At 38.9% G+C, this 26,469-nt stretch overlaps 2 protein-coding genes across 4 annotated transcripts; one reads left to right on the top strand and one right to left on the bottom strand.

Moving 5' to 3' along the window:
• The first annotated feature begins 13,798 nt into the window (after positions 1-13,798).
• Positions 13,799-20,548, top strand: LOC306763712 (myozenin-2-like). Of its 2 annotated transcripts, none has more exons than XM_079250592.1 (6): positions 13,799-13,939; positions 14,168-14,261; positions 15,127-15,284; positions 17,480-17,561; positions 18,220-18,403; positions 19,563-20,548. In XM_079250592.1, exons 2-6 carry the CDS (start codon positions 14,180-14,182, stop codon positions 19,744-19,746), a joined length of 690 nt encoding a protein of 229 aa, XP_079106718.1. In that variant the 5' UTR covers positions 13,799-13,939; positions 14,168-14,179; the 3' UTR covers positions 19,747-20,548. The 2 variants fall into 2 exon arrangements, with proteins under 2 accessions (XP_079106718.1, XP_079106717.1); XM_079250591.1 differs by having other exon boundaries at positions 17,480-17,633.
• Positions 20,097-24,905, bottom strand: rbm22 (RNA binding motif protein 22). 2 transcript variants are annotated; one of them, XM_079250590.1, is made up of 11 exons: positions 24,825-24,905; positions 23,644-23,697; positions 23,510-23,539; positions 23,255-23,387; positions 23,064-23,164; positions 22,618-22,790; positions 22,265-22,465; positions 21,611-21,775; positions 21,181-21,269; positions 20,833-20,961; positions 20,097-20,746 (listed from the first exon to the last, which is right to left on the bottom strand). In XM_079250590.1, the coding sequence occupies exons 1-11, from the start codon at positions 24,876-24,878 to the stop codon at positions 20,592-20,594; spliced, it is 1,284 nt and encodes a 427-aa protein (XP_079106716.1). In that variant the 5' UTR covers positions 24,879-24,905; the 3' UTR covers positions 20,097-20,591. The 2 variants fall into 2 exon arrangements, with proteins under 2 accessions (XP_079106716.1, XP_079106715.1); XM_079250589.1 differs by having other exon boundaries at positions 20,833-21,269; positions 24,825-24,904.
• Positions 24,906-26,469: the final 1,564 nt, after the last annotated feature.

Genomic DNA, 26,469 nt, shown 5'->3' with positions numbered 1-26,469 from the left:
GTGTCCTGCAAAGCCACCTGGAAATGAACTACTTTCCATATTAGGACATTCTCAGCTGATAGTTCAAACATGCTCAAAACTACTCGAGTTTAGAAGCACAGCTTTGGCTTGAATATATTTGGTGGATTTATTTCTATAAGAAAAGATATAGAAGCAGTGGTGTAGACGCAGGTATGTGGCCACTTCTCTTTCAGTCAGCATTGAGTATTCCCACTTCTAAGCCTCAATGTGATGCTGCTTTTACAGCTGAGCTAAGGTCCCCTATTCTACACTGATGCAGTTAGCCACCAGCTGCCTTAACTTTAGCCTGGCCATAGACATATGTCCACAATGGTCCTTGTCTACGTTTAAGCACAAGCTGAAGACTCAGCTCTTCAAGAAGCACTTTCACACTTAGTTTAGCTACATTTGTTGGAAGAGTTGGAGAACTTACCTCAGTTCTTTGTAACAAATATTATGGGATTCATTCTTTGTATTTTAACATAGGTGTGGGGTAGGGGAAAAAACAAAGTCTTTAGCACTACATGTCAAGACCGGCATCCAACGGGACTCCAGCAGTGCACAAGCACCTTCCTATGATGTCCTCTACTGTTTGATTTCGTGCAGGTGTTCTCACTCTCATATCTCAGTGGCTTTGGATAAAAGCGTCTGCTAAATGACTGTAGAATAGAATAGAATAGAATAGAATAGAATAGAATAGAATAGAATAGAATAGAATACATGGACATATATGAGCCTGTCTCTCACTAGTCTGGTTTCGTCAAACCGAAGAGCAATGAATAATGAATAAACAGAGTAATTACGGAGTGATATATGTCACTTATTCTGAAACAATGTTTTTCTGGATTAATTTTTTTCTGTTTTTTTAAAAAAGGGCAAAAAATTGACACCCCTGAATAGAAGCACAAGGTAAAGTTCATAAAGTTCAATGCTCCAAATACTAGATCTATTATTCTTCAAAAAGGTCACCCTGGCTTTGATCACAGCTCTTCACACACTTTTGTTTCCTTGTAATCTCTCCTCATGCGGTTTTCTCTGAGAATTCATTAGCTTCTTGATTCTTCAGCGAACCTCAAGCCACTTCTATAGAGCTGACATCAGGAGTGAGATGGTCATGACATGACTGGTAATACACCACCCTTCTCTTTCTTCTCTAAGCAGTTTTTTGGGGTTTTTTGGGGGTTTTTTTTTGCACAGCCTAAAGGTACGCTAGGGGTCATTTTCTTTCTGCATTGCAAAGTCAGGACATATCAAACGAAGCTAGAGCATAACACTGCAAGATAGAGTGATGTCCATGTTGGTTTTAGATCAGTAACTTTGCCTGCAGCAAAACCTCCAAACCATCACTGATGCAATTACAAGAATCGTGCTTTCGTCTAGCTGATGCTTAGAGCCTAATTTCTACAAGTTTGGCACATCTGTCTATGACACTTACCTTCAGTCTGAAGTGGAGGCTTTTGGCCCACTTATTTTTTTGGTGTAAAACCTGACTAGCATGCAAGTCTGACAGCGAGCACAAAAAGTCTGGTGCACTGCCTCTCCTGCAGATGTGTGCACGTCGGTGTGAAACGCCAGTGTATCAGCATGTGGCCCGTCATGCAGTGTGAAACACACACTTGGGAGTGTTTAAAATCCCAGACATACTTCTGTAGGATTTCTGTGTTTTGCAAAAACACATAAACACATTTGCATGTTTTAGCATTCTGCTGACATTTGAGAGTAGTGTCACAAATATGGGGAACAACCTGTCAAGCTGGTCTTATATATATATATATATATATATATATATATATATATATATATATATATATATATATATATATATATACATATATATATATATATATATATATATATATATACATATTTGTGCTATGCAACCAACCATTTACTGGGCTACACCAGCAAGCGCATGGGAAACTTTGTCTATTTTGTATGTCTTAACATAAGGTTGGACAGCAGTCTGATTCATGTCACTCTTTCAAAAGTACCGACAGTAGGGGGCTTAAAATAATCACACTGCTTTATTCATAATTGATTATGGTCTTAAAGTGGGAATATTCTCCTCCTCTGTTTCACTTGATTTATTTGATAGACGTGTTTGTGGCCGACTGTGGTTGGGATAAAAAGGACAGTTTGGGCTCCATGTAAGCAAAAATAAAGATGGCTGTATTTACAATGTGACAGCCATGAGTAGTATGATGAGAGAGCCAGATTCCTGTTGGTCAGTGGCGACAGACAGTATGTGATTCTAGATTGTGTTATTCTCTGATTAAAATGTCACATAAGAGTTCTGTCAGACATTCAGTCCCAGCATTCAGAACTCTTCAGACATTTCACAGTAGATCTCCCTCTAGATCAAGTAAAGGGTTTGTATATTTTATTGTGCTTGTAATGAATAAATAATTTGATATTTTTCAGTTGGTTTCAGGGTCTGGCGAGATGCCACTGCGTGTGTCCATGGTTAGGGTTAGAGTGTCTTTAATAAAGATGTTACCGTCATAGTTCATGTTTTCACAGTTGTCCAGCAACTAGTTTGATTTATCCTAAGTCAAGGAGGAATTTGATAACTTTTTCATAGTTTTTTACAGTATGGGAAGATGACATGATGTCCAACCATTAGTTCCCTTTTCCAAAAAGGATGCTCCTGTGAGCTTGTTACAGACCTGCACTAAAACGAAGACATTTATGCAGGTCCCACCTTCATTTTGTCAAAGTGATTGTCGTTAACTTGTTTTTTTTTTTGTTTTTTTTTTCTTTTTTTTACATGTTTGGAGCAATTTTCAGTGCCATTTCTTTATAAATAGCACTGAAAATCTTTAAGCTTTTCTCTGAGGAGACTATTTTTCTGCTGTCTCAGGTGGAAGTCTAACAATTGGTCCATGCAAATTCTTCCCCCGATGTGGGACACCTGGCATGAAATACAGCTTCCTGTCTGGTCTTGCTGGGTGTGGGCCAGATATTTTGTTGCAGTCTACTTGTCATGGCTCTGGGACAGAAGGAGGACTGCAAACCTGATCCAAGGCAACTACAGTTTATTAAATGAAGAGAAACAAAGTCCAAACCATGAAAGCCATTGTGGGGTCAATAACACAGAGAAATGTTGGCTAATAGTCTGACTCCAGGTGGCCGCAGCAACTGGTTTAGCAGGAGTTTGATGAGATGATGAGGGACAGGTGTGTCATCACTGGGCGCAGCTGCTAGCAGAGAGGGAGGAGAACCTGAGCAGGAACAACGCATGAGGTGCCAAGGAGGCAGGGCATGACACCACTCCAGATGCCCTCCACACAGCTCACAACTGTCCATGTTAGTAGGAATGTTTACCACATGAATTCCTGAGGAAAGTTTTCTCTCAGTTGTGTCCAGGCTGACTGGCTTGTTATTTGCCACATCACTGGAATTGCCATCAAAATGAGATACAATGTATTCCTGTTCCAATGTCACACCCCCAGTAAGCTTCCCTGAACCAGTACAGCTCCAGTTAGCACATGTCCATCTCTGTGAGACTGTATGATAAAATTACATTGAATTAAAAAGATGTTTGACTGTAAAATGTTTGGTTGAAAGCTGTATGTTTTTGCAGGACTGACTAACTCTTTTTGTCAAGTAATATGGTATAAACCAGAAATTATATTTAGATTATTTAAATTTTCCATTATTATTACACAATTATTTTCTCTTCAGAAGATGTTATTGGTCAATACTGAATGAAAATTGCGAGGATTTTTTTTTTTTTTATCTCACCATTAGGAATCAACAACTTTCAAAAAATACAGAGAGGTGACAAAACATGGAGCTGTGACAGTTCGAAAAGTTCTGCCGAAATATTCATTTCCACCCGACAAACAGACAACTCTTCCTCTTGGCATTGTTCTATCGACTCCCCAAGTGAATTGTCTGAGTTTTCCCTCGAGAAACAATGAGAGTGACTAAACTTGCTTCCATTCCCATCTTCTCTTTCCATCAGCGAGAAGACCTGAGGGCGCAGACAGAGAAGGGAAAGCCTGAAGGAATCAAGGATGATGAAGTGACAATAAAGCAAATGAGATAGTACACCATTCACATACATCTCTGTTGAACCTTTAGAAATCCCTGCTTAGACCGCTATGGCTTCAAGGTCTGAGATGGTGGCCTTGCTGATGGTCTGGGTTTAATAAACACTCCCTGAGTTTTCCCATCCCAGCCTGTTTTTCCTTCCAAGCCTCAATTTTAACGTTCCACTTAAAATGAAGATTAGTAAATAAGTAGAAGCAAGGTTTAAGTTTTTATGCAAAGATGCCAGACATACAGGAAGCACAAGTATTCAGTGATACAAGCTCAAAGGCACAATATATCTATGGAAGTCAAACAGAGGGATTTTCAATCCCCTGATGACAAATGAATCACTTTGGCTTTCCTGAGATTGGCACCTGTAATCAGCAGCCTGAGAAGCCTTCGGGAGCCGCTCTGCTGGCAGTATTGTGCTACGTACAGTCACAGCGTCAGGCCTTCTGATAAAATGACAAATCAACAACCAAATTGCAACCGCAAGCCAGGAATACTAAGTATGCGGACTCCCTAGAGCCAAAACATTGCAAGTAATTATCATATTACCTTTTTAAATTCAATAAATGTTTATCCTATCTGATTGCTATTGCAAAAAAATCCCCTTTTGATTCCACACATGAAAGTTTCTTCCTTGATCTCATGTAGACTTTGCATTTTTTGCACATAACATGCATCTACTTTTGAGTAGGGCATCTATCCATTTATTTTTCATGGTTTACCATCTGTTCGGTTGCACAAACTACTGAGCATTTAATTCATTAAGAAAGTGAGCTGTCTGTTACTCATGTGTCCTACAGCTGCATACAGTTGATTACATGTTCTTGCAATGGTTGATTTGATGTAATGAATTCAGTGTTGCTATGGTGACCTTTTTTTCTTGCCTTGATGAGAAGGCTAGGTCCTCTCCAGTGTCTGTAGGTGGCACAGATAAGCTGAATGTGCATCACATAAAAGAGCCAGAGCAAAAATGCCACAACAAAGTCACAGAAAACGATAACTTTTAATTGCTCTGACTGCACAACAGCGATCACAAGGTGCATCCTTACAACCAAAAGTAACAGGTACGCAACAGGTGAGGTCACAAATGGTAGACAAGTGTGTTCACCTTTCACTCACCAGCATAAATCTGCAGGTTATTGCAGTTTGATGAGTCATTGTGGTGATCGATGGAGTGCATCATACTCAAGGCCATGTCACACATGTAATGGATGTGACATCCTGTACTACTCAGTGACAACAACTCTTACTAGGCTGCACTTTCATTTATAAATTATTTATTTTAAAAAAAAAAAAAAGCCTACACAAAAAGTCAAGGACATTGCACTTCTTGCTGAGCATGTCAAACACTGTGTACATATCGTTGAACACGGACACCAGCTGCAGGAGAGCAATGTGACTGCGAGCAAATCCCCCTACATCACTGAAGAGGATGGTCATGGAATACCTAAGAGAGGTGGTGAGAGGGTTGTTGAATTGACAGTACATGCATGCAGAGGGGAGGTCAAGGGACTAATTATGTTTTTGTGTTTGTGTATATTTCAAGGTACCAACAAGAAAACACTCCTTATTTCTCTGAAGAAAGTCTTCTTATGCTTGAATTAAGAGGGACTCATTTATGTGCATGTGAATAGTGACTAGTTATTATTAGCAAAGCTCAAGTGCAAAGCCTTCAGTTGTAGATACAAAATGAAATCTTTATTCTGATGGTGGTACTGTTGCTTCAGTGCATGCATGACTTAAGGCAAGCACCAAACACAAACCATGGAGGTCTCATTATGGTATTCCTTACTCCTTGGTGCAGCTATATCATGCCTTTGTGGCAACAACTCACTTCTCCACTAAAAATGTGTCTTGCCTTTTGATCTCTCTTTCTGCTAGAGTTAATTCAGGCCAATTAAAATGGACCATATGAAGGAAGATTCTTTATTTTCAAGAACACACAAAGGAAATCCTCATCCAGTGAAGCAGACAAGAGATGTTAGTGAATGTTGCATATTATAATCACTCCTTTTTTATTAGTAGAATCTGTCATTTGATACCTAAACAAAGTAATCTCCTAAACCTTCAGTCAATTTATGACTCGCTAAATTTTAAATCTGGTTGTGAAAGAAAACGCTGACTTGCTCTCTTTAGTGCAGCTTATTGTCATCACATAGTCCGACATTTCATTCTCTCACAGCTGGCTTGAGCTATTTTAATTCCTGTACCTCTGATAAAGAAGAAAAAAGGAAAAGTTTGTCTCTCAGCTCAATGGACAGAAGATGGACAGAATGGCCTCAAAGTGGACTCACTGTGACGATATAGAAAATGCACAGTTCCTCTGAACTGCTCTAAATGCTGCACGCCCTGCAGTTCCAGCTTCCTGCTGCAGTCGTTCCTGCTTTAGTCATTAATAAAATGGTCATCCTTTAACATATGGAAAGTTTCACCCCTCAACCCTTCACAGTCATTTATAGAAGGAATGAAAAAAGAAAGTGGAGTAATGAATCAGCGAAAGCTCAATTTAAATAAGTAATAAGGCAATACAGAACTAATGAAATAAGTGGGTTACCTACGAAACATGTAGAAATGTGAAGCCATCATGATGGGCTACCTTATTTTTAGACTGCTGTCGCATCAATAATGTAAACAGTACAATGTGGCATTTAGCATCTCAGTGGTTTGACCAATGCAGGCATGGGGACATTTTGCTTTCAAAACAAAATGTTTTCCAAAGGAGGGGTTGGGGGGGTGTTTTGGTAATGTACTCGGTGGAAAACACTCTCAGTTGCAAATGGGTTCCCATTAGGCTCACAAGAGCTGCACTGTCTGATTACAAGCTAATTAGCAGCTCATTTCATGCATGGTAAGTGCTGCTAGAATGGGCCCCTGATTTGATTCACTGCCCAGCCTTTTATTTCCAGCCTCGTAATTCACTTTAGCTCTTGCTGCTTTTTTAGAATGTTTTACTTTTCAGCTGCAGCCTTTTAATAAAGATCTGTATATCAGTGTGTGAACGTGTGTGTTTTCGGGGGGGCGGCAATATACAGGGTTTCCCAAGAAGATGATGGACTCCCACGCTGGCATGTATCTCATTTGTTCTCGTAGTTTGAGACAGCAGCTTCGATCACCCCAGTTCCGTATTGCAGCTATGCTTCTCGCCATCTAAAAGAGAAGTGGAAAGGACAAACATTAAGAGGTTTTTTTTCTTTGTTGGCTTTTTTGTTCTTTTTTTTAAGATTTCAGCATCAGATAATAATAGCCCTGTGTTAACAAAATCATCCTAATGGATCTAACATTTCCAAAAGAATAGCCTGACATTTTGGGAAGTATGCTCATTTATTTTTCTTGGCAGCAGCTAGATGAAAACATAAATACCACTCTCCCTTATCTATATTTTTCAGTAAGTAGCTGGGGGCAGAATCTACTTTAAAGAAAAAGAAAAAGAAAGAAAAAAGTGGGAAGGAGCTTGCCTGGTTCAATAAAGCTGAAAACAATGTCTCTTTTTTTTTTTTTATTATTTTACTTCTGGAATGCTTTTTCTTTCCCTTTTCATGGATGGCGATTCAGTTTTCTCTCTGAAATGTTCCAACATGTTTCAGAAAGACTCCAGCAGGGGGCGAGCCAGCAAGAAGCCAACACAAGGCCTTCATTGATCTTCATTCCATCCAGATCAGGGAGGACAGTAGCAAGGTCTGGGCCTTCATTGTGCACCACCATGTCATAAATAATCAGAAAACTCAGTGAGCAGTGACTTCATTTCATTTTTTTAAGAGCACTTGGTAATATAAAGAGGTTAACTCAGAATAATTACCTGTCTGGCGTTGCTATTAAAGGGAGAAAAGGTCAGAGATAATGAGCAAAATTTCTTCCTCATCTTCATACTTTTTAATGGCATGGCAGCAGACTGAGTTATCAAAGCTCAGTCACACCCCCCCAAAAAAATTTTATTTTTTATGTGAACAAGAATGAAAGAAGTTTATTTAAATTTTTTAACTTAGAGCCAGTAAAAAACCGTTACTTCATTGTAAGAGCTCACAATCCAGACATGAGAATAGCCTCCAACCATCTGCTCAGAAAGCACCTCCATGGGGAGCTCAGTATCAGAAGTACAACACAATCAATGAATGCACTTACAGAGCAAGCATTTAGTCAATAATAAATAAAAATTAAGAATCAAAACAGTGTAACATAATGCTTATCTATTTACTCCTGACAAACTCTGACATTTAATGATTTTTGTCAAATACCTAAAATAAACAAGTCAGAGGAGAAAGTTTTCAGTTTTCAATCTTTTCTAACTTCAGGGATCTTGTCATTGTCACACTTCCCCACAAACTGCAGGAAGTAAACGCCTCAAGAGTTCATCACCTCATTGTAGGGAACGCCTGTCACTTAAATGTCTGCCTCTGCAATGTGTGGAGTCATGTTCTTCTTGCAAACTTGCAGAGGTAAACACTGCCACTTAGAAAAGCAGCCCTTTTAAAATCAAAACAGTGAAGTCAAAGAAAAAAAAACATATGGCGATGCAGCAGGGGGTTCACAAACATTATGCACCCATATAGATCATTATTTCTGACTGTGGACAAAGAACCTGGCAGGAGAGAAAAGAGTGCAGTTTGATTTCTACTTGCACATCACTTCGGTGTGTCTCCTTGGCACAGTCATGGAGGCTCTCACACATCAACTCAAGCATTACTCCTGTCTGAGTCGAATCTCAAACTGAGCTCTGTCAAAACGGCTCCCCAGCTGATTGACTTCCAGCAGTCATCCCAAAGGCAATGAGAAAAGTTCAGCATAAAGACTTCTGTGGTGCTGCAAGTTGAATTTTAATGCATTTAGTTTTCAGTCTGAAGAGATAAAATAAAAAATAAAAAAACTTCATTTAGCTGCTTTTGCATTTAGCTGCTTTTGCATTTTGCTGCGCTCACCACCGCCAGTCAGGTCTTATCTGAAGGCCAACAAGTTGAACCACTTTAAAGGTGCTCTTATTACCCTTCAACCTGAATGGTCCTCAGTTGTTCTTATGTCAGCTGTCAGTGCCAAGTGGCTGTGCTGCACTCTCTATATGCTGCGATAGAACCTGCTCCAACACGGAGCATGAGAGATTATTTTATCATTTACATACAGTCTCAAACCCCCTTGTGTACCATTAAACTGATCTTTGTATAGATACAATTGTTTTGTGGCTACCAGGTAATTTGTGAACGTGTACTAAAGGATTTATTTGTGTAAGTGTCTTTTTGAACATGAAACTGTTGATTTGAGAGTTTTAAGGTAAAAAAAAAATGTGTACAAAATATTAATGTTGTGCATTTTTGTAATTTGTGTGTATATAACTTTATCTTGACATCTAAAAGCACTCAAAGTCATGCACAAAATAGTCTACATAGTTTGCAGATGATATATTATACATTCACAATGACATTAGGTCAATTTTTTCTCCATGATGTTCTGCCTCGTGATGTGCCATAATCACATGTATGTGTCCCATCTTGTATCATTCATGTTTGGTTTTTTTTTTAAATAAATGTTTGCTAGTTTTGTTTTCTAAATAAAGTAGAAAATAAAAGTAAATTTAAAAAAAAATGCACATAGTGAATAGCAAGCTGCTAGCTGATGGAACTGTAAGTGGTCATATAAAGGTGCCTTGCATTTAAATTAAAGTATAATATATCATTTTTTTTACTAAAAATATTAAACAAATGACCCATTGCAAATGTTCCTTCAAAAAGTCTGGTGGTGCTTTTTCCACAGTGGCTCCAAACTTCAACCTTGAATATCGGCCAGTTACATTCCAAGTGCTGAGTTTGAGCTCCAGTGTCAACAACAGTGTTTTTATCTGTTAGTGCCTGCCAGTAAGATTACCCTTCATCATGGACCATTTGTGAATTTCCTCCATCGTGTATTATGGTTGGCATGTGTTTGTCTATAAAGTGTGTTGTTGTCACCCACAGCATGGATATTCTTAGACTTTGCCCAACTTTAGCAAGCCACAAATCTTTTTATGTGTGTGTAGCACCAATGACCCAGTGTTCAGATAGAGAAGTGAGGCTTTACAGACAAGCCTCACCAGTCCAGAAGTGTGTAGTAATGTAGTGCACTGTTTGTTAATGTTTATTGTTGTGGGGGAATATTCAGGCATTGTCATGTAAAGCTTTGACTGTATGTTTATGACGGTTTAAGTCCAATATTATCCTTAACCTGAACCATATTATTGGCATCTTGTTGCAGTCCTTACCATTTGACAGCGAAGTAGACAAATCATCTGACAATCCAGGGCAACTGGTAACTGATAGGACCCAAAAATTTGTTCTCTTGCATGGTAATATAGTGTAATACAACCGTCCAAAGTACTTTGGGACAATTGTTGTCCCATTTTAAACTTTTGACACTTTTGTGTGCAAACTACAAGCATGGAACAATTTGCAAAGGAAAACATGGGCATGTAACATTTTGGTGCTCTTTAATGTTTCACGATTGAAAAGGCAAATACAGGTCAAAATGTAACTACCAGTGCCATTTAATAAGCCCTGAAATAAAAAGCATTGGAGCCCTTTGCTAACAACCATTTTTTAAGCCTTCATGTTAAACTATTTGTGCACTCGACCAACTTTGACAGATTCTTCTATTTACAACAGATTCTATACGCCTTTTTATAATGTTCCTTTTCAAGCCCTAGGGTAAGATGATAAAAGAGTAGTTGGACATCATCAGATGAGGTTCATAAAAGTTGCTACCACTTCTCAGGCTCTAGATAAATGCCTTGGATTGCACTGATTTTAATAGCTAAATATCTTTTACTCACCTGAGCACACACACACACACCTCTCCTGGAAAGCAGCCAAATCTCACCTCTGTCTTTACTGTAATTTTCTGCCTTCTTATTTCCAAATGAAAATGTGAGGTTGTGTGGTTTAGAAAACAAATAGTCAACTTTTCTGGTTATGACAGCGACTTTTTTTCTTGCTAATATTCTCATGCAGAACCATCTGGCATTTTTTTTTTCTATTGTGAGCAGATGTTCCCATAACATTTATGTGTGTGTGTGTGTTGTGGAGCTCAAGGCTCACATTTCTTTTAAACCCTGCGGTCATCCAGTTTATGGACTACCTATAATCCTGGGTTTGGCTTTAAAGCTAAGCATCAGACTGATTTAAAGAAATTTTGAGAATCTGTTAATAACAAAAGAGGCATTCATTTCATTATTGCTTCGAAGCTCTTGGATTGTAATAATCATAGAAAGTTATTTGTAAAACTGGATCGACAAAAGGCACTTAAATAAATAATAAGAAGCTTGGTTTGTTGGTGTGCTCATCAGACTCGGACAGTAAAATACATTATGGACCCATTTGAGCAAGTTTTTCATTTATATATTGAAAGCATTTAAAGGCTGCTCAAACTGGTTTGTAATTTACTGGTGAATTGTGTTATGTATGCAGATAAGTCTGTGGTCTTTTAGTCCAAGAGCCGGTCTCCAGCAGCTCATTTTTATTTGTCCTCCATGTGGAGTGCAACATAACATCATATCAAATGCGAGTAAGGTTGTTTTCATCATGAACCAAAATAGAAACATGTCTTAAAATATCCCGATTGTCACGCTACAAGAGAATAATCTGAATATCTGCATTTAGGTTAAATATCATGCATGTTGTATTACAGGACTAAAGACCAGAGCTGAGGACGTTAACAGGGAAAGCCTCATGATGTATGCACACACAAATATTCTCCAACATAATTTCAGCGCATGTGGAAAAGATCTCTTTGTGTACATATTCTGCACCACTTTACTGCACAGTAATGCTTAAATTATGGCCACAGAGACTTCAAGTATAATAACAGACTGAGATGGTGCAGAGCGTTCAAACCTTTCAGTTTTAAGAAATTCAATGTCTCCATCTTTCAAAAATCTAATATAAGACTAAACAATCCTAATCGCAGTTGTAGCAGCACTGGTGATGTCTTCTTGTTACTGACTGACTGATACATTTTAACCCTTTGATGCATCGTGTCCACTACAGTGGACACATATTCAAAGGCTGTTTTCTATTATAATCATAAGTGTCATTTCAGTGGACGTTAGGAGAGTCACCCGTAACTCATTAGAAAATTATGCTACTCCATTTTTAAAGAATATTCCTACTATAAAAATGTGACATTATATTATTTATATAAGACAGATTAATATAAATAAGTAAACTAAATAGAAAGTGAAGTGATATTATTCATTCATTCATTCATTTTCTGAACCCACTTAATCCAAGTAAAAGTCGTGGGGAGCTGGAGTCTATCCCAGCAGCCTTGGGGTGAGAGGCAGGGTACACCCTGGACAGGTCGCCAGTCTGTCGCAGATATAATAAATAAAATAATGTTAATAAATATTAAATAAATAATATTAAAGAAAAAGAAAAGTGTCTCTGTACCTGTCTGTAGAAGTAATATACTATATGTAATGAAAAATGTGCTGTTGTTATTTAATAATTCACACGTCTGAGGATTAAGATGTCTGTATTGCATATTTTTAGCTTACTAAAGTCTTGGTTTTTAAGTCTCTAATGAGGAGTGAGTTGAACTGAATTGAATATATACAATAATGCATTTTTATTTTCTAAAATGTCTTTTTTATATTAAAAAAAGAAAAAAACTTATAAATGCCATTTGGGAGCATATGAGCATGTTCATAATGCAGTTTTTCTGTTTTCATCTCATCCTTACATTGTCATGTTCGAAGAATATTTTTCCCAAAACAAACACTTTTGTCATAATCACAAAAGCCTAATGTGTCACAAGCTGTTTATTCAGCTCTGAATAAATACATCTGGAAGTGACAAATTTATTCTCCTCATGAAAGCAGAGCTGCACAAAAGCTGAAATATTCTTTGTTAAAAGATAGTAACAAAACTTTCTTTTGTGTAGCACAATTACATTTCCTTCTTAACTAAGACTCTTGAATAAACTTCAAACGTGCAGCAACCTCTCAGCTCTTCTTGCACATGATGGTTTTCTGTGATTCAGGATGACTTCACATTTTCTTTGAGAGGCTACGGGGCTTCCCACTGGGAGATAGTGGTGTTGCAAAGTGGGGCAGGTGCAAAATCGATATCCAATCTCAGCAGGGATAAAGAAAGTGTTTTTTTCCCCATCAGGCTCATAATAAGCTTAGTGAATCAATTTCTGAAAAAAAAGACCAAATATAAAGTTAAAGGTCACAAGTTAAATAGTAAAAAGAAAAAAACAAGAATATAGATAAATAAAGATTGTGTATTATGTTGTTTTGTCACACTAAATAATTGAGAGGTAGGCAATACTCGTAACTCAGGGCAGTTTGGAAGAAAAAGATGTCAAAGGTCTTGAACCATCAGAAAATGGAGCAGCAACCTGCTTCAGAGTTCAACTTTTGGCACTAAACAAAGAAACACAGGCCCGACCTCTGATCACGGCCACCCCAGCACTTTCAGAGCTGCTCCTATGACAGTGCCTCTGTGTGTGTGTCTGCATCTATGTTTGTAGAGGGTGGGTTGGATGCTTGGCCTCTGTGTGTCAGTATCTGAACAGCTGCTGCTAACTCACATAAACACACACACAGAGAAGGGATCTGATTTTTATTATCAAAGGAGCCTGAGGTCAAGATGTAAATCTTTGCACTTGACCCTTCCCCTTAATCGCCTTTTTATAACACTCTCCCAACCCCCCCCCCACTCAGTCCTTCTCCACTATCTTGCCCCTCAGCTAAAATAAACTTGGTGAGGTAAGCGCTGAAGGCATTCTGCGAAGAGTTTTATACAGAGCGTTCTTTCTCTGAGGAGGAGTGTCGAAGCGGAGCGGGGCAGCATCCCAGCTCCAGTGCAGGAGAAACCACACAACCACCCAGACGGGCTCAAACAGTCAGCAAACAGACGGGCAGGAATCACAGGTAAGGACAGACATGAGGCTGTTTATACGAGAAATGAACAGAAAGACTAAATGAACGCAGTCTTAAACTCATCTGTAAAATAAAAGTTAAACTTATCAACAAGATTTTCCTACTTTTATGTGTAAATCTGATCACATTAGACATCAGGAAGAGCTGCTTCGTTTGTGTAGCACACACTGTATTATGAAAAAATTGCTTCACTAACTCTTAAATGTTTGTGTCCATCAGCGGAAGAAGTTAATGATGATGCAGTCAGGTCTGGATGACATAACAAAGCAGAGGATGTTGCAGGCTCAGGCTCTGTCTAGAGAGGCCAAGGGAGGTAAGTTTAAAGCGAATACGATGCTTCGCACCTGTCACAGGTGGGTGTGTCAGAATAACTGAGTCGAACCTCAAAGTGTTTGAAGGCAACTGGTCGGAGTAACGCTGAAATCTCAGAAGTGCTGGTGTGTTGTGTGAATTCTCCAGACATTCCAGCCGCGACCATCCCAGCTGTGCTGTTTGTTTCCAAGTGATGTCTGCCAGCTAGGCTTTGAAACCGAGTCTGGTAAACTCAGCAAAATGTGACTCCCACCACTGAATTTTGCACAGGCCGATCAAAGACAGCTCCTTGAGGGTAGCATACGATCAGACCTCTTCCCACAGTCCACACTTATCATGTGTGAGATGAGGGGCCATCTTCTCTGACACAAGTCTTTCATCCAAAGATCCTATTTATATGCCCAGTTACCCATGCAAGTCTGGAGCACAACAAACATTACACACCACTTGACATCATCTTGAGGCTATTTCCGACCCACCGCCATGCCATGCTTTAACATGAGAAGAGACCCTGAGAAAGAGCTGTGCGGATACTTAGTGATGCTGCACATGGTTTTGCTTCTTCGTATCAGGCCTCTTCAGCTGTTTGGTGTTGACAGAAACAAGGACAGCAGGGAGACATTATGCGTTTCCAAAAGCCCTTATTAGTATGTCACTTTCCTGCGCTTTCCTAATGTTGTACCAATCGTTTTCTTTGTGCCAACACCAGAATCTCATCAATTATTTATCCAGGGTTAAATTCCATGCAAGAAAGCATAAAATAAATCTTTTCTGTGTTTCTCTGTTCTGGATTTTGGCCTGAGGACACCCCCCTGTTGTCAGCTACTAAAGCATTTGCTCCGTTTCTTTATAATGTTATGGAAAAGGATTCAACCTTGGGAAGAAGATCAGTGTTCCCAAAGACGTGATGATTGAGGAGCTCAACCTAACCTCCAATCGAGGATCGCGCATGTTTCAGGAGAGACAAAGGAGGTCCGAGATGTTCACACTGGAGAATACCTCCAACGGTCCTTACAACACAAATGTAAGGAAGTGCCAAACGCCACAAAGTGCATGATGATTCAAAGTTACAGGAAACAGCATACTAAAGTAACGAACCTACAGTTTTAATGAGTTTTTAACACTGCTTTTTTTTTTTTTTGCACAAAAGCAAATACAGAAATTTAACGGACAGTCTGTTGGTGTTGCGATAAGATGAGACAATGATTAACTTAATGTATTTAACAAACTACTTAGCAACTTACCATGAGGACATCACCTGATTTAGCTGCACCATCTGCTCTGAGATTCAATTAATCTGATGTTTTGGGCTTCTTTCTCATTATTTTATGGCATCCGTATCAAAACACATCCAAGATCCAAAACCATCCCATTGTAGCAATGAAAAATAAAAATCTTATTTAAAAATTGCATTGTTAAGGACTGAAGTATTTACCATTTTATTTCTTGTATTAGTAATATTATTAGCTTTCTGTGGCTTAACTAATAAAGTTTTCCTCTTTTTTTCAACTTGTGCTTTGCAGCATCATGCTGAACAAGTTTGCATTTGCTTCGCTAAGAAAAACTTTAACAGAGGATATAAGGCTCCCCTTGAAACTGGATTATTGTTCTTTATTTTGGATATTGCTAAGTTACATTAAATGCTAGACATTGCAAGGGGGAGATGAGAGAAAGAGGATTGTGAAGAGGAGATAGTGAGGAAAACAAAAAAGGAGTCAGAAATATAAAGGGGCAATCGCAACATTACACACACACAGAATAACCAGGTGCTACGCTTGCTGAGAAACCTGTAAAGAAACAAAGCAAACACCCATCAGGAGCAACTATAAGATGACAAACTGGAAAAAATTAATAATAACAACATAAACAAAAACAGCACTTGCAATAAGAATGGAAAAACATGTCTAACTACTGATATTGATCATGTGCAACAACACTGTGACAGTACAAGCATGCAGATTAGTGTGAACACAGAATAAATGGATTAACAAAGGGATCCAGTTATAGTTATAGACAGACATTTGTCTGAAAGGAGATTGGTCCATAAGTTAAGGCTAAAAATACCATTGCTTGTGTATCCTGCATTTGTGTGGCTTACTGGTTGTGCATGTTCTCAGAAGTATGGAAAACCAGTAGCAAAACGACTCTTCTGGTGTTGTTAACAAGTTGTTTGAATGTAAAGGATGCATTGTCCGCAAATTAAATGTGTTAATTTTTAATACACTGACAACACACAAACAGAACTTAACTTGTGCTTAGATTCCACAGGGTTTTTTAGCTTTGTTTTGGTCTACAGCTCACATTCAGGGTGTAAATCTGTTCACTCTGATTCCACAGATCTAAGACCATATCACGCCAGCAGTCAGAAGGGTCTACTACCAGACTTCAGCAGACAACATTCTCTTTTCCTTTTCTTTTTTGTAGTTTTGTGTGGCAAATGTACATATTTATAGAATATAGTACATACTTGAGCTACTTTGTACATATAAAGATTAAAATGGATTTATGACACATTTAATTACAGTTTCAGCAGGAAGTCTCTTTCAAACTAAAAGCCATCAAATTATTTTAATAATGTTGCTGTTTTTCCTTTCTCTTTTCACTATTATTTGCGTACATTACTTTTGAAAACTTCACATTACCACGTAAACATCATGCAAATATTTATAACCCTGTCAATAATAAATGATGAGTTGTCTTTTGGCACTGCTGTTTTTCATGAAAGTGTCACAAGAGGGACAAATGTGAGAATATAGGCCTCAAATACCATCTTAGTAATGCAACTGCTGCTCTTTTCTGCCAACACTTTAACATAAAACAAATTATACTAATGTATTGCACCGTTTAAGTTGCTGCAAATTTTCAAGTTCTGTATGATGTGAATGTGCTAATATAACCCCTGGTGAAATCTGACAAGTATGTAAATAATTACAGTGATGACAGAGATGACTGCCTGTGTGAGCAAGTATATTCTTGGGACTAGGAATGGCAAACATGGCAGTTTTTAGTCCCTTGTCTTGGACAAAATATGCAAACCCTGTATGCTATGTTTCCTGTAAAAATAACACTTGCCCATAATAAGACAACAGTCTTGTCAATTATCCTTCAGATGTTTGAAAAAAAAAAAGAAACAAACTCCTCCACAATTGCTCATTTATGTTAAAACAGCATTTGAGGAATAAATAAAATCACAGAAACCTAATTTGGCATGTTTTCTAGGTCCATCTTGAGGTAATTCCTCCCCCACAGACTGTTCCAGGGCTGCAGGGAGGAAAAGAGAACCAGGCTTTCTCCATCCCTGGTAAGCATAGCCTGGTCATGAACCTTCAGAAGACTGTAGCAAAGAAGGGCAGTCCCGATGTCCTGGCTCCAGGTAAATGATAAAACACAGTGAAGGAAGGATTGCCAGACTGTCACAAGCCATTAATAGCTCTTTGCTGCGCCAATTGCTTGGACGATGCTAGTTACTGGACAAAGCCGAGGCTTGAGCAATGCACAGGCACTGCTGCGCTGATTTGTCACGGCTCACCTCTCCAATGAAATGCGCAAAGAACAAGAATTTGTTTTGTCGTAATCAAAGCCAACAGAGATGGCAATTTGTGGAAAGCAATTATCTGTGAATATTTTTAGAGAGCTGCGTGATGTTGTGTTTTTGACCTGGCAGAAGGTGCTGCTTACAGTCTGACTGATGGTGACAGAAGCTTTGTTTATAAGCAGGGATTTACACTCAGATTTAATGACTGTCATTCCTATTGTTGACAGGAGCAACACGAGAGAGATTTCTATGATTTATCATTCAGCTTGCTTCTTTTTTGTTTAATTTTTCAGTGGATTCTGAACTTAATACAGCAATTAGACTTTTTTCGTCTGATTCATATTTCTTAAAAATTGTGTTAATATATTCAGAATTGGTCTAAACATGTCTCTCACTTTGCTACTTTTTCTTTCCATTCTGTCAGGATATTCTGGCCCTCTGAAATTAATTCCTCATGAAAAGTTCAACGCAACAGTCATCCCGAAATCCTACTGCTCCCCATGGAGGGAAGCTTTGGGAGAAAACGAAGAGCTTCTGAATGCCCTGAATTCCCAGCTGCCACAGGTCCCACAGAGACTACAACCTGCCAACTACAGGTGCTTCAACAGGTAAATCTCCTTTTCCACACTGGCTCCTCCAGCCAACACTGACTCCATTCAAACAAACTACTAAATACTAAATCATGTGGAGATGTGAAGGACTGGAATCAAGATCAAGGCCCATCTGCCTCCAAACAGACCCACAGATGATCTAAACAAGTTATCCATCATCTATCCCCTCGGCAAAGTTCCATGTTTCCACAGTGTGAAAACTAATCCGCTCCCTGGCTTCCACCTTCCTGGAGTGTGGCAGCATGATGGCTATTTTGAACTCTGGTTCGAGACAGATGATCCACATTTCATGATCTCATAAGACACATTGCAAGGAACAGGGAATCACTTTTCGCACAACACACAGGGAACTGCGTCAAATGAGAAAGGCAGAACAAACGTTAAGCTTAGGCTAATGGAAAGAGGAGATCAACGAAAACTCCGGCTTTACTAAGTTAATGCTGCCAATCTGTAGCTGTACCCCCCAGCAGCAGCATCCTCTTACATCCTGAGGCTTATTATGAAATTGCAAAGTAACAGCAGAAAAAAGGGTTTGACTTTCAGTTTACAGCAGCGAATGTCACACTTCAGTAGAACAATGAGAAAAACTGAAGTGATATAAAAACTAATTTGTGCCTTCAATGAGATTTTTAAAGAACACTGCCTGAGGCCAAAGAGACCACGGTCGAGGGGTTATCAGTCTATGTCGCTCCAACTCCACTGTGCATGTTGACAGCAGGAAGAGCATCAAGAGCCGCCGTTGCTGTTGCTTTAAACTGTTTTGATAAGAACAAAACACACATTTAACAGACTACATGAAGAGACTCGGGCTCTTTTTTTAATTTTCAAATGATTTTATCTGTATTTATTTTGGGACGTGAGACTGTGTGTTCAATCTCAGATTGGGCAGCATTTATTTCAAGAATTAGTTCTTGTTGTAACTTTAACTGTGTGCTGCAGCATTGTTGTCATATTATGGAGACATAAAAGAAAACAGCATTAAGCTCAAAACAATTTGCCTACAGGGACAATGAGGTACATCTTATTGTATTGTTACTGCATCGTAAGATCTCCCCCCATCATGTAAGGGGGTGATATTAGAGTCATGCTCTGCCAGAATCATCAAGCACAACACAGTCTATTTAGTTTAATAAGAACACTTCTTGTGTTTCCTCAGATCTGCAATGCCATTTGGAGGCACGATGGCCAGCAAAAGGGTGATCCCAGTGATTGGTTTTGAGGCTGTGGAGTCCCAGAACCTCCCCAGCATCCCTCTTGATCGCATGCGCCGACGGCCCAACTTCAACAGAGCCCCCAGGGGATGGGGAATTGACTACAGCCCCGAATCTAATGAACTATGAAAATTAACTGATAATAGACTGAAGCACGGAGCTCTTCTCCCTCAAATGATCCTTCTGTTGATTATAAGGAACTTCAGAAGTAAAACATAACACTCCTGCATGATATATTATTCGTTTGCTACTGCTGAGTGTTTTGGCCAATGGAGAGGGACTCTGATGGCATGAGTTCATTACATACAGTCACTAAGTCCCGGGAAAATTCTGCCCCAGGTTGATCAATTCTTCCCCTTTGTCTCTAGAAACAGGTTCTTACCTAATCAATAATGTTCCTTTCCCTTTCACATTGGTTTCACATCTTCTCTTTAAATAATAACAGAAAACACCAAAGTGAAGTGATGAAGACACTGATGTGCACTGATGAAATTGAGTCATTTTAATGACAAAACATTTAAAGAAACCATTACAATAAACTAGAGTGGAATTTTCAGATTGTGTCAAATAAAAAAAGATAACCAAGTGAAAATGAACAGATTTAAAAACGTCTCTCTGTGTTCAGCTCCCTGTGACACTTTGCACAATGAGACAAACAGCATTTTACCCCAAATAATAGTATATGTACAATGGCTCCATGTGACCATGGCCACACTGGCCAGTACTCATGTTTAAAGTCTTTTCCTGTGTTAAGTTCTGTTACTTTTTAACTGTGAGTATCATGTAAGATCCCGGGTTTCATCTCTGTGCTCGTTCAGTTCAGTTGCTGCTCTTAGAACTAACTGAAGCCTGAACAGAGCATTTCTTTCCAGAGGCAGGCCCACAGCAGCATCTCACATGAAAGCACCCGACCAGGTTTGTCATGAACGACAAACTGAATGACACCCAATCGCTGCGTGACTTCGTTCCAGGAGCTATTCACCGTAACGTGAGCCGTGTGCAGAGTGGGCACCCATGCGCTGAGGATCCTGGGAGGGGTAGTGGATTGTACCTGGAGGTCTCATAGTCATTGGAGGAGGCATGGGTGGCGCCATGGGACCCATTGGGTGAAACATTGGAGGGCCAAAGCCTGATTAAGGAAAAGCAAAAGAAAGTTCAGTATCTGCTCGTGGTTTCCCTACATAAAACTGAGAACCAATGACAACTAGTTTTTACCTGGAGGAGGCGGGTTGATGCCTGGTGGTGGCGGCAAAGCAATATTCATGACAGCAGGAGAGGAGCTGGGGTCGAGATTGAAGTAGTTTGCAGGGGTCTCTTCATCTAGTGCTGGTGGCGGTGGAAGAGCTTGTGGGGAAAAAAAAAAAAAGATAAAACATAGGTTGTCTTGTTTGTGTTCAGCCTCAATTAAAATTGTATGCAGAGAGGCCAAAGTATTTTCAATCAGAGGTTTGAAAGCACTAATAATTAGATGTAAACAATAAACAATGCAATAAATCCCACTTTTGTGACTGTCACATTGTAAACACACACAAAAATTCAATCTTTCCTTGTCTGCAGACTCACCTCCAGGTAGTCCAGGTACAGGATCAAGTCTGGTACCCATCTCACTGACACCATCTTTGACACCTTCCTTTCCTCTGGCTGCCTGAGACCTAAAAAAAAACCAAAAAAAAAAAAACCACAATCTGTGTTTGAAATACTGATAATGTCACTCCGAACATCCAAGCAGCTTTTAACAGTGGTATAATTGCATCTCGAATAAAAAACCCAGTTTCAGTGTGATGGTTAAACTGCAACTCCATCAGTAATAATCACCTTTTAAAAATACCACAGCCACTAATTTACTGACACTTAGCAGTGATGGTGGCATTACTTCAGGCGGTAACACTTGTGCTCCCTGAACACCACCTGGCATTTAACAAGCAAATTACAGCTCATTTTTCCTCACAGCTCTGCATGGTGGGGTTGTATGGGAACTGAACAGGGGTCCTACCTTCCCCACTTGACAGTGAGCCTGCGCCCATTAATGATGAGCTTGTTGAAGGATTTTTCGGCGGCCATTTCGGCTGCTTGTCGTGTAGCAAACTGGATGAACGCACACTGCTGTCTTTGAACTATGGTAATAGTTCGGATTTCGCCAAACTGGTAGAAATGACTCCTGGAATAAAGCAGATTTTTAAAAAAAGAAAGACAAAATATCAGCATATATAGTAAAGTTGATAAATCGAATGTCGGGATGTTTTGCTTCACAATTGTAAAATAGATTTTTTTTTTTGTTAAAAAACTTGTTTTTTTTTAATCAAATAAATAATCCATTGTAAAATTGTTGTCATTTTATTTGTTTTTATTAATCTTTTTACTTCTCTTTTTGGGATTTATAGCAGCAGAATGATGTTTTGATTACTGTGTTGCTTTTTGCTAATTGAAATCAACAAATTTTACCAGCAAAAAAAATTTTTGTACATTTGTACAGTCTACAAAAATCAGTAATATCAAAGAATCGTTAGTCGCAATTTAAATCAAATCGGCGCCCAAAAAAAATAGCAATCAAATCGACACTATGCATATCGTCACAGCCCTAATTTTTTATTTCAATGCTAAATATTATCATTAAGTTTTTTAATAAATTGCAAAAAAAAATTCTCACTTGAGATCTCCATCTGTGACGTTATCTCCCAAACCCCCAATGTAGAGGGTGGTGATGGACTTGTCCTCTGGTGGGTCTAGGCGAGGCATAGTGGAGGCCCGCTTCAGGAGCTTGTCAGCTACTGGATCATTGATGCCATAGTAACGATCTTTGATGTTCTGGTCAGCCAGAGGGTCGTCAGGATCTGTAGGCTTCTCGTGCCTTTTGACAACCAGAAAAAAAGTAAAAAACGTGAGACAGAACTGTTACAATCACTCTCTTGTATAAATTTATATATCAGCTGTACTTGACATGCTGAATGTAACACACAGTTTACATAAGACAGAGCAGCCGCAGGTCATCTTATTACTCACCTGTAAGGACACTCTTCCCCTCTCTTGCATTCTCCTTTCACCCAGAAGGAGCATATATGTGGTCGGTTTCTCTTGTAATACGGTGTGGTTCGGGCCAGTTTGAGCAACATATCACTCGAGCTTGTAGCCTTGCCGACTTGGCCTACGGGCCGAGTGCCATCAGAATTAGCTAACTGTAAACACACAGGTTAAAAACAGGTCTGAATTATCAAATATGGAACATATATATCCCCAAGTTTTACTCATCTCATGAGCAGATGGCTGAGTACTGCTACTGTACTGAAAAGGAACATTTTAATGCATAATATAATTTCAAACATTCTGTTTATCATTTTTTAAATGAAATAATTGATTCCAGCAAAGTATCAGCAGATAAGATGAGGAAACAAGACTAGAATGTTATTAAATTAAATCTACAGTACGCAATCACAACAAAGGACACGTACCTCTCTCTCCATGTTCTGTGTGTAGTATTCTTTATTTACATCTGACCTAGGAACCTCGTCTTTAATGGAAAGGCCAGTGTCTCTGACCTGGATGGGCAAACCTGGCAAACAGAAGGTGGAATGTAAGGTTATACTCAAAGCTACACACATTGAAAAAATATGTCCATAGTCCAAAACAGGATGACTCTCACCATACTCCAGGTCCAGCAGGCATGTCTGACACACATTTTTCATTTTACTGCAGGTCTGACACACTTCTGTCTTCTTGAAACGCATCCGCGTGCCCGGGCACCATCTGAACACGGTAAAAGGTCTAGCACAGATCTGATGGGCAAAAATGGAAGATTTATGAATGACCTTGGAAGAAAAATGTTCCTCCAGAGTTAAGTTTTACTTGGTAGTGCTGCAGAGAAATAAATAAACCAAGAAAAATCACACACACATACCTTGCATTCTTTCCCATACTTCTCTTTGGTCTGGAAAACAAAACATGAACAGATTGATACCTGTGTGCCAACTGGTATGAACACCGTGTGCAAACAACCTTACTCAGAATGATGGCACAGAAAAGTTAACTCACCATACGGATGTAAGGATTTTCTCCTAAACATGTCTGACATAGAATTGGAAAGTCCTGGAAGAGTGGGTAAAACAGATGTTCAATCAGCTAACCCAAGCATCATATTTATTGTTTATCATATAAATGTATCCCTGTTTAAGTCATCTAAAGCAGTAACTCTTTATTAAACCCTATACTTGGGTGTCCTGGCAAATTTGCGTGCATAAATACAGTGAGTGTTATGAGACAAACTCTCCTAACTTTGCCATCTGTTGGAGGATGCTGTTTCAGTCCAAGTGCTATGCGCTGAACATGACCAAGCCTTAATCCATCCCTCTGACAGCATCAGTCAAATGTCTAAATATAAGCAGCTCTTGTGGCTCAAACGTCAACCACATATTCTGGAGTTACAAACTTTAGTGACACAAAAGTTGCATCCAGTGCATTAAAGACAACCTTACACTGGTCGTGCCATGGCCCATGGGAGGGGACAGATAGGCTATAACAGAGTAATGTGCACCATTCTAAACGCCCAGAAACGTTACCAACAAACACAAGTAAATTATCTTTCAAACAAAATAATAACCATGCAGAGATCTGGTAATCTTATCAATCTTATTCCTATGACTCCAACCATGAAGTATGAGACGATGGCCCGTCAAGCTATTGTACACTCTTACTAGATGAGCGCCAAAATATTACATTAACATTACGGTCAGGTATCTGTTTAGGTATATCAGGACACCAAAGACCTTACTAACTAATAATATGTACTATTCCCATCGCAGTGTCGCGGAACCAGCCGTGATAGTTCAACAATTGTCCACGTATATTCAGTGAAGTTAGCTTGAAAAGGCTAATATGTATTAGCCAAAGTAGCAAACTCTTCTGCAATACATGGTGCAGTTTAACTTAATATATTCACATTTAACAAAAATTACATCCCATATTAAGTTATCTTTTTCAAGTTACTCGATTGTGTTGTGTAAAGTGTTGACAAACGCTTAAATAATATTTATAAAAAGGCTTAAAAAGGCTAACAGCCATGCTGCCACATCTAGTTAGCGGAAGGCTACCTGACCACACTGTAAAACTAAGATAGCGGATGCTACTACGATTAGATCAAGTCTCAAAATGTTATTTATAGGAATAATAATCTAGTACAGCTATCCTGCTGGAACAGTGAGTTTGGTTTCACATACCGCGTCTTCCCAGTTCTGCCTGTTGTAGGTGTTGGATCCCAGGGACGTCGCCATTTTACAGAGTGAGCAAACAGCGGGCAACACAGAAACCCATGATGCACCGCGGCATAAAGCCACGATTCGCCTTCAGGTGTCGCTCTATTTTAAGAAACTCTCCGGGTAACTTCCAAACAGCTTAGATTTGCTTTGAAATTTTGTGAGAAAATATAAAATTAATTCATTATAATATGCAGCTAAATTATTCAGAGATGTTGCAGTTGAAATAAACAAGGCCACCGTTACAAGCTGAGCTTGTCAAAATGTCCTGTACATTATTCGTGTCCAATATCCTGACGCTCAAAATCAAATTGTCGTTTTGTATATTGACTAAGTCGTTTTTTGGCCAAACATCTGTCTAGTTGTACTCCCCCAGTCTCAGGTTCAGGTGACTTTATTTGTACCCATAGGTAAATTTTTTGTACAGCATTTTCAGGTTTAGTGTCAGAGAAGACAGTCAATGAAATAAAATAGACATATAAACAGACATTCTGACATTCCCAATGGCTCACAAAGTTAAAAAAAATAAATCAGTAAATAGTTAAATTAATAGATAAAAATTATTTAAAATCCTAAAATTTATTAAGGGCTGCTGCAGATGGAACAAAACTGTTCCTATGATATTTTGTCCTCCAACTCGCACCTGGAACCTGCGTACTGATGAGAGAAGGTGAAACTCCACAAATAAAAGGTTGGAGTCACAGCTCACAATATTAAATCAGTCAATCAGTCTTACTGATTGTGCATCAAAAAGCCACCTGAAAGACTGAAACTGTTATGGACTAAAACACCATCTTAAAAGTCAACATATGATATCTTATTTTTGTCAAATGTGTACCCATCTAATGTCACCTGACTATAGGTACTTAGTACTTACCTATATGAACCTATCAATACATCTAATAAACCCAGATTGCCTGATTTTGAAGATGCGGTTCCAATGCCATTAAATATTTAATGACAGTGAAAGAAGTCTTTTTACACTTAGCTAAACTTCCTTTCTTTTTTTAAAAAACCTGATTAGGCACCAGATTCTGGATTAGATGCAATCTGTTGCTACACTATTCCCCTGTTTTACCCTGCCCTGCCTGTAGGTACAAGAAGCAATACAGGGTATAGCAGCTGTGAACTAAAAGTAACTGTATATGCACTACATGTATACATTTGACTGTGCATACATTTTGTGTGTGTTTGTCTTGCACTTTAGTCATATAGCTACAGATATTAAACAAGTCTTGTGGCTATGCCAATAAAAAAAAAAAAAAAAAATCCCTGAAAACAAAGTCATAATATTACAACATATTCCAGCGATGAACTTTTTTAAAAGATTGATGTGAGTTAAGGCTACATTTACTCTCAGTTCATGAAAGATTCAGTTACTTTTCCTCCTCTTTTTTGTATGAGACAGAGAAAATGTGAGATGGACCGTCAAGTGTGAGAGATCTTGTATAAGCCAATTGTGTTGTGCACTAACACTTTATCCATTCACCTGGTCTGAATCAGGTCAGGGTGTCTTTGTTGTGTGAAACTCCAATTAGCGTGGTAAAGGATTAGATTACGGCAGGGTATTAAATCCCGACTGTTTATTTAAATTCAGAGCAAGGTTGTG

The sequence above is a fragment of the Telmatherina bonti genome, assembly GCF_933228915.1.
Source record: "Telmatherina bonti genome assembly, chromosome: 12".
NCBI lineage: Eukaryota > Metazoa > Chordata > Actinopteri > Atheriniformes > Telmatherinidae > Telmatherina > Telmatherina bonti.
Note: the sequence above shows the minus strand (reverse complement) of the source record. Positions and strands in the feature narration are given on the sequence as shown.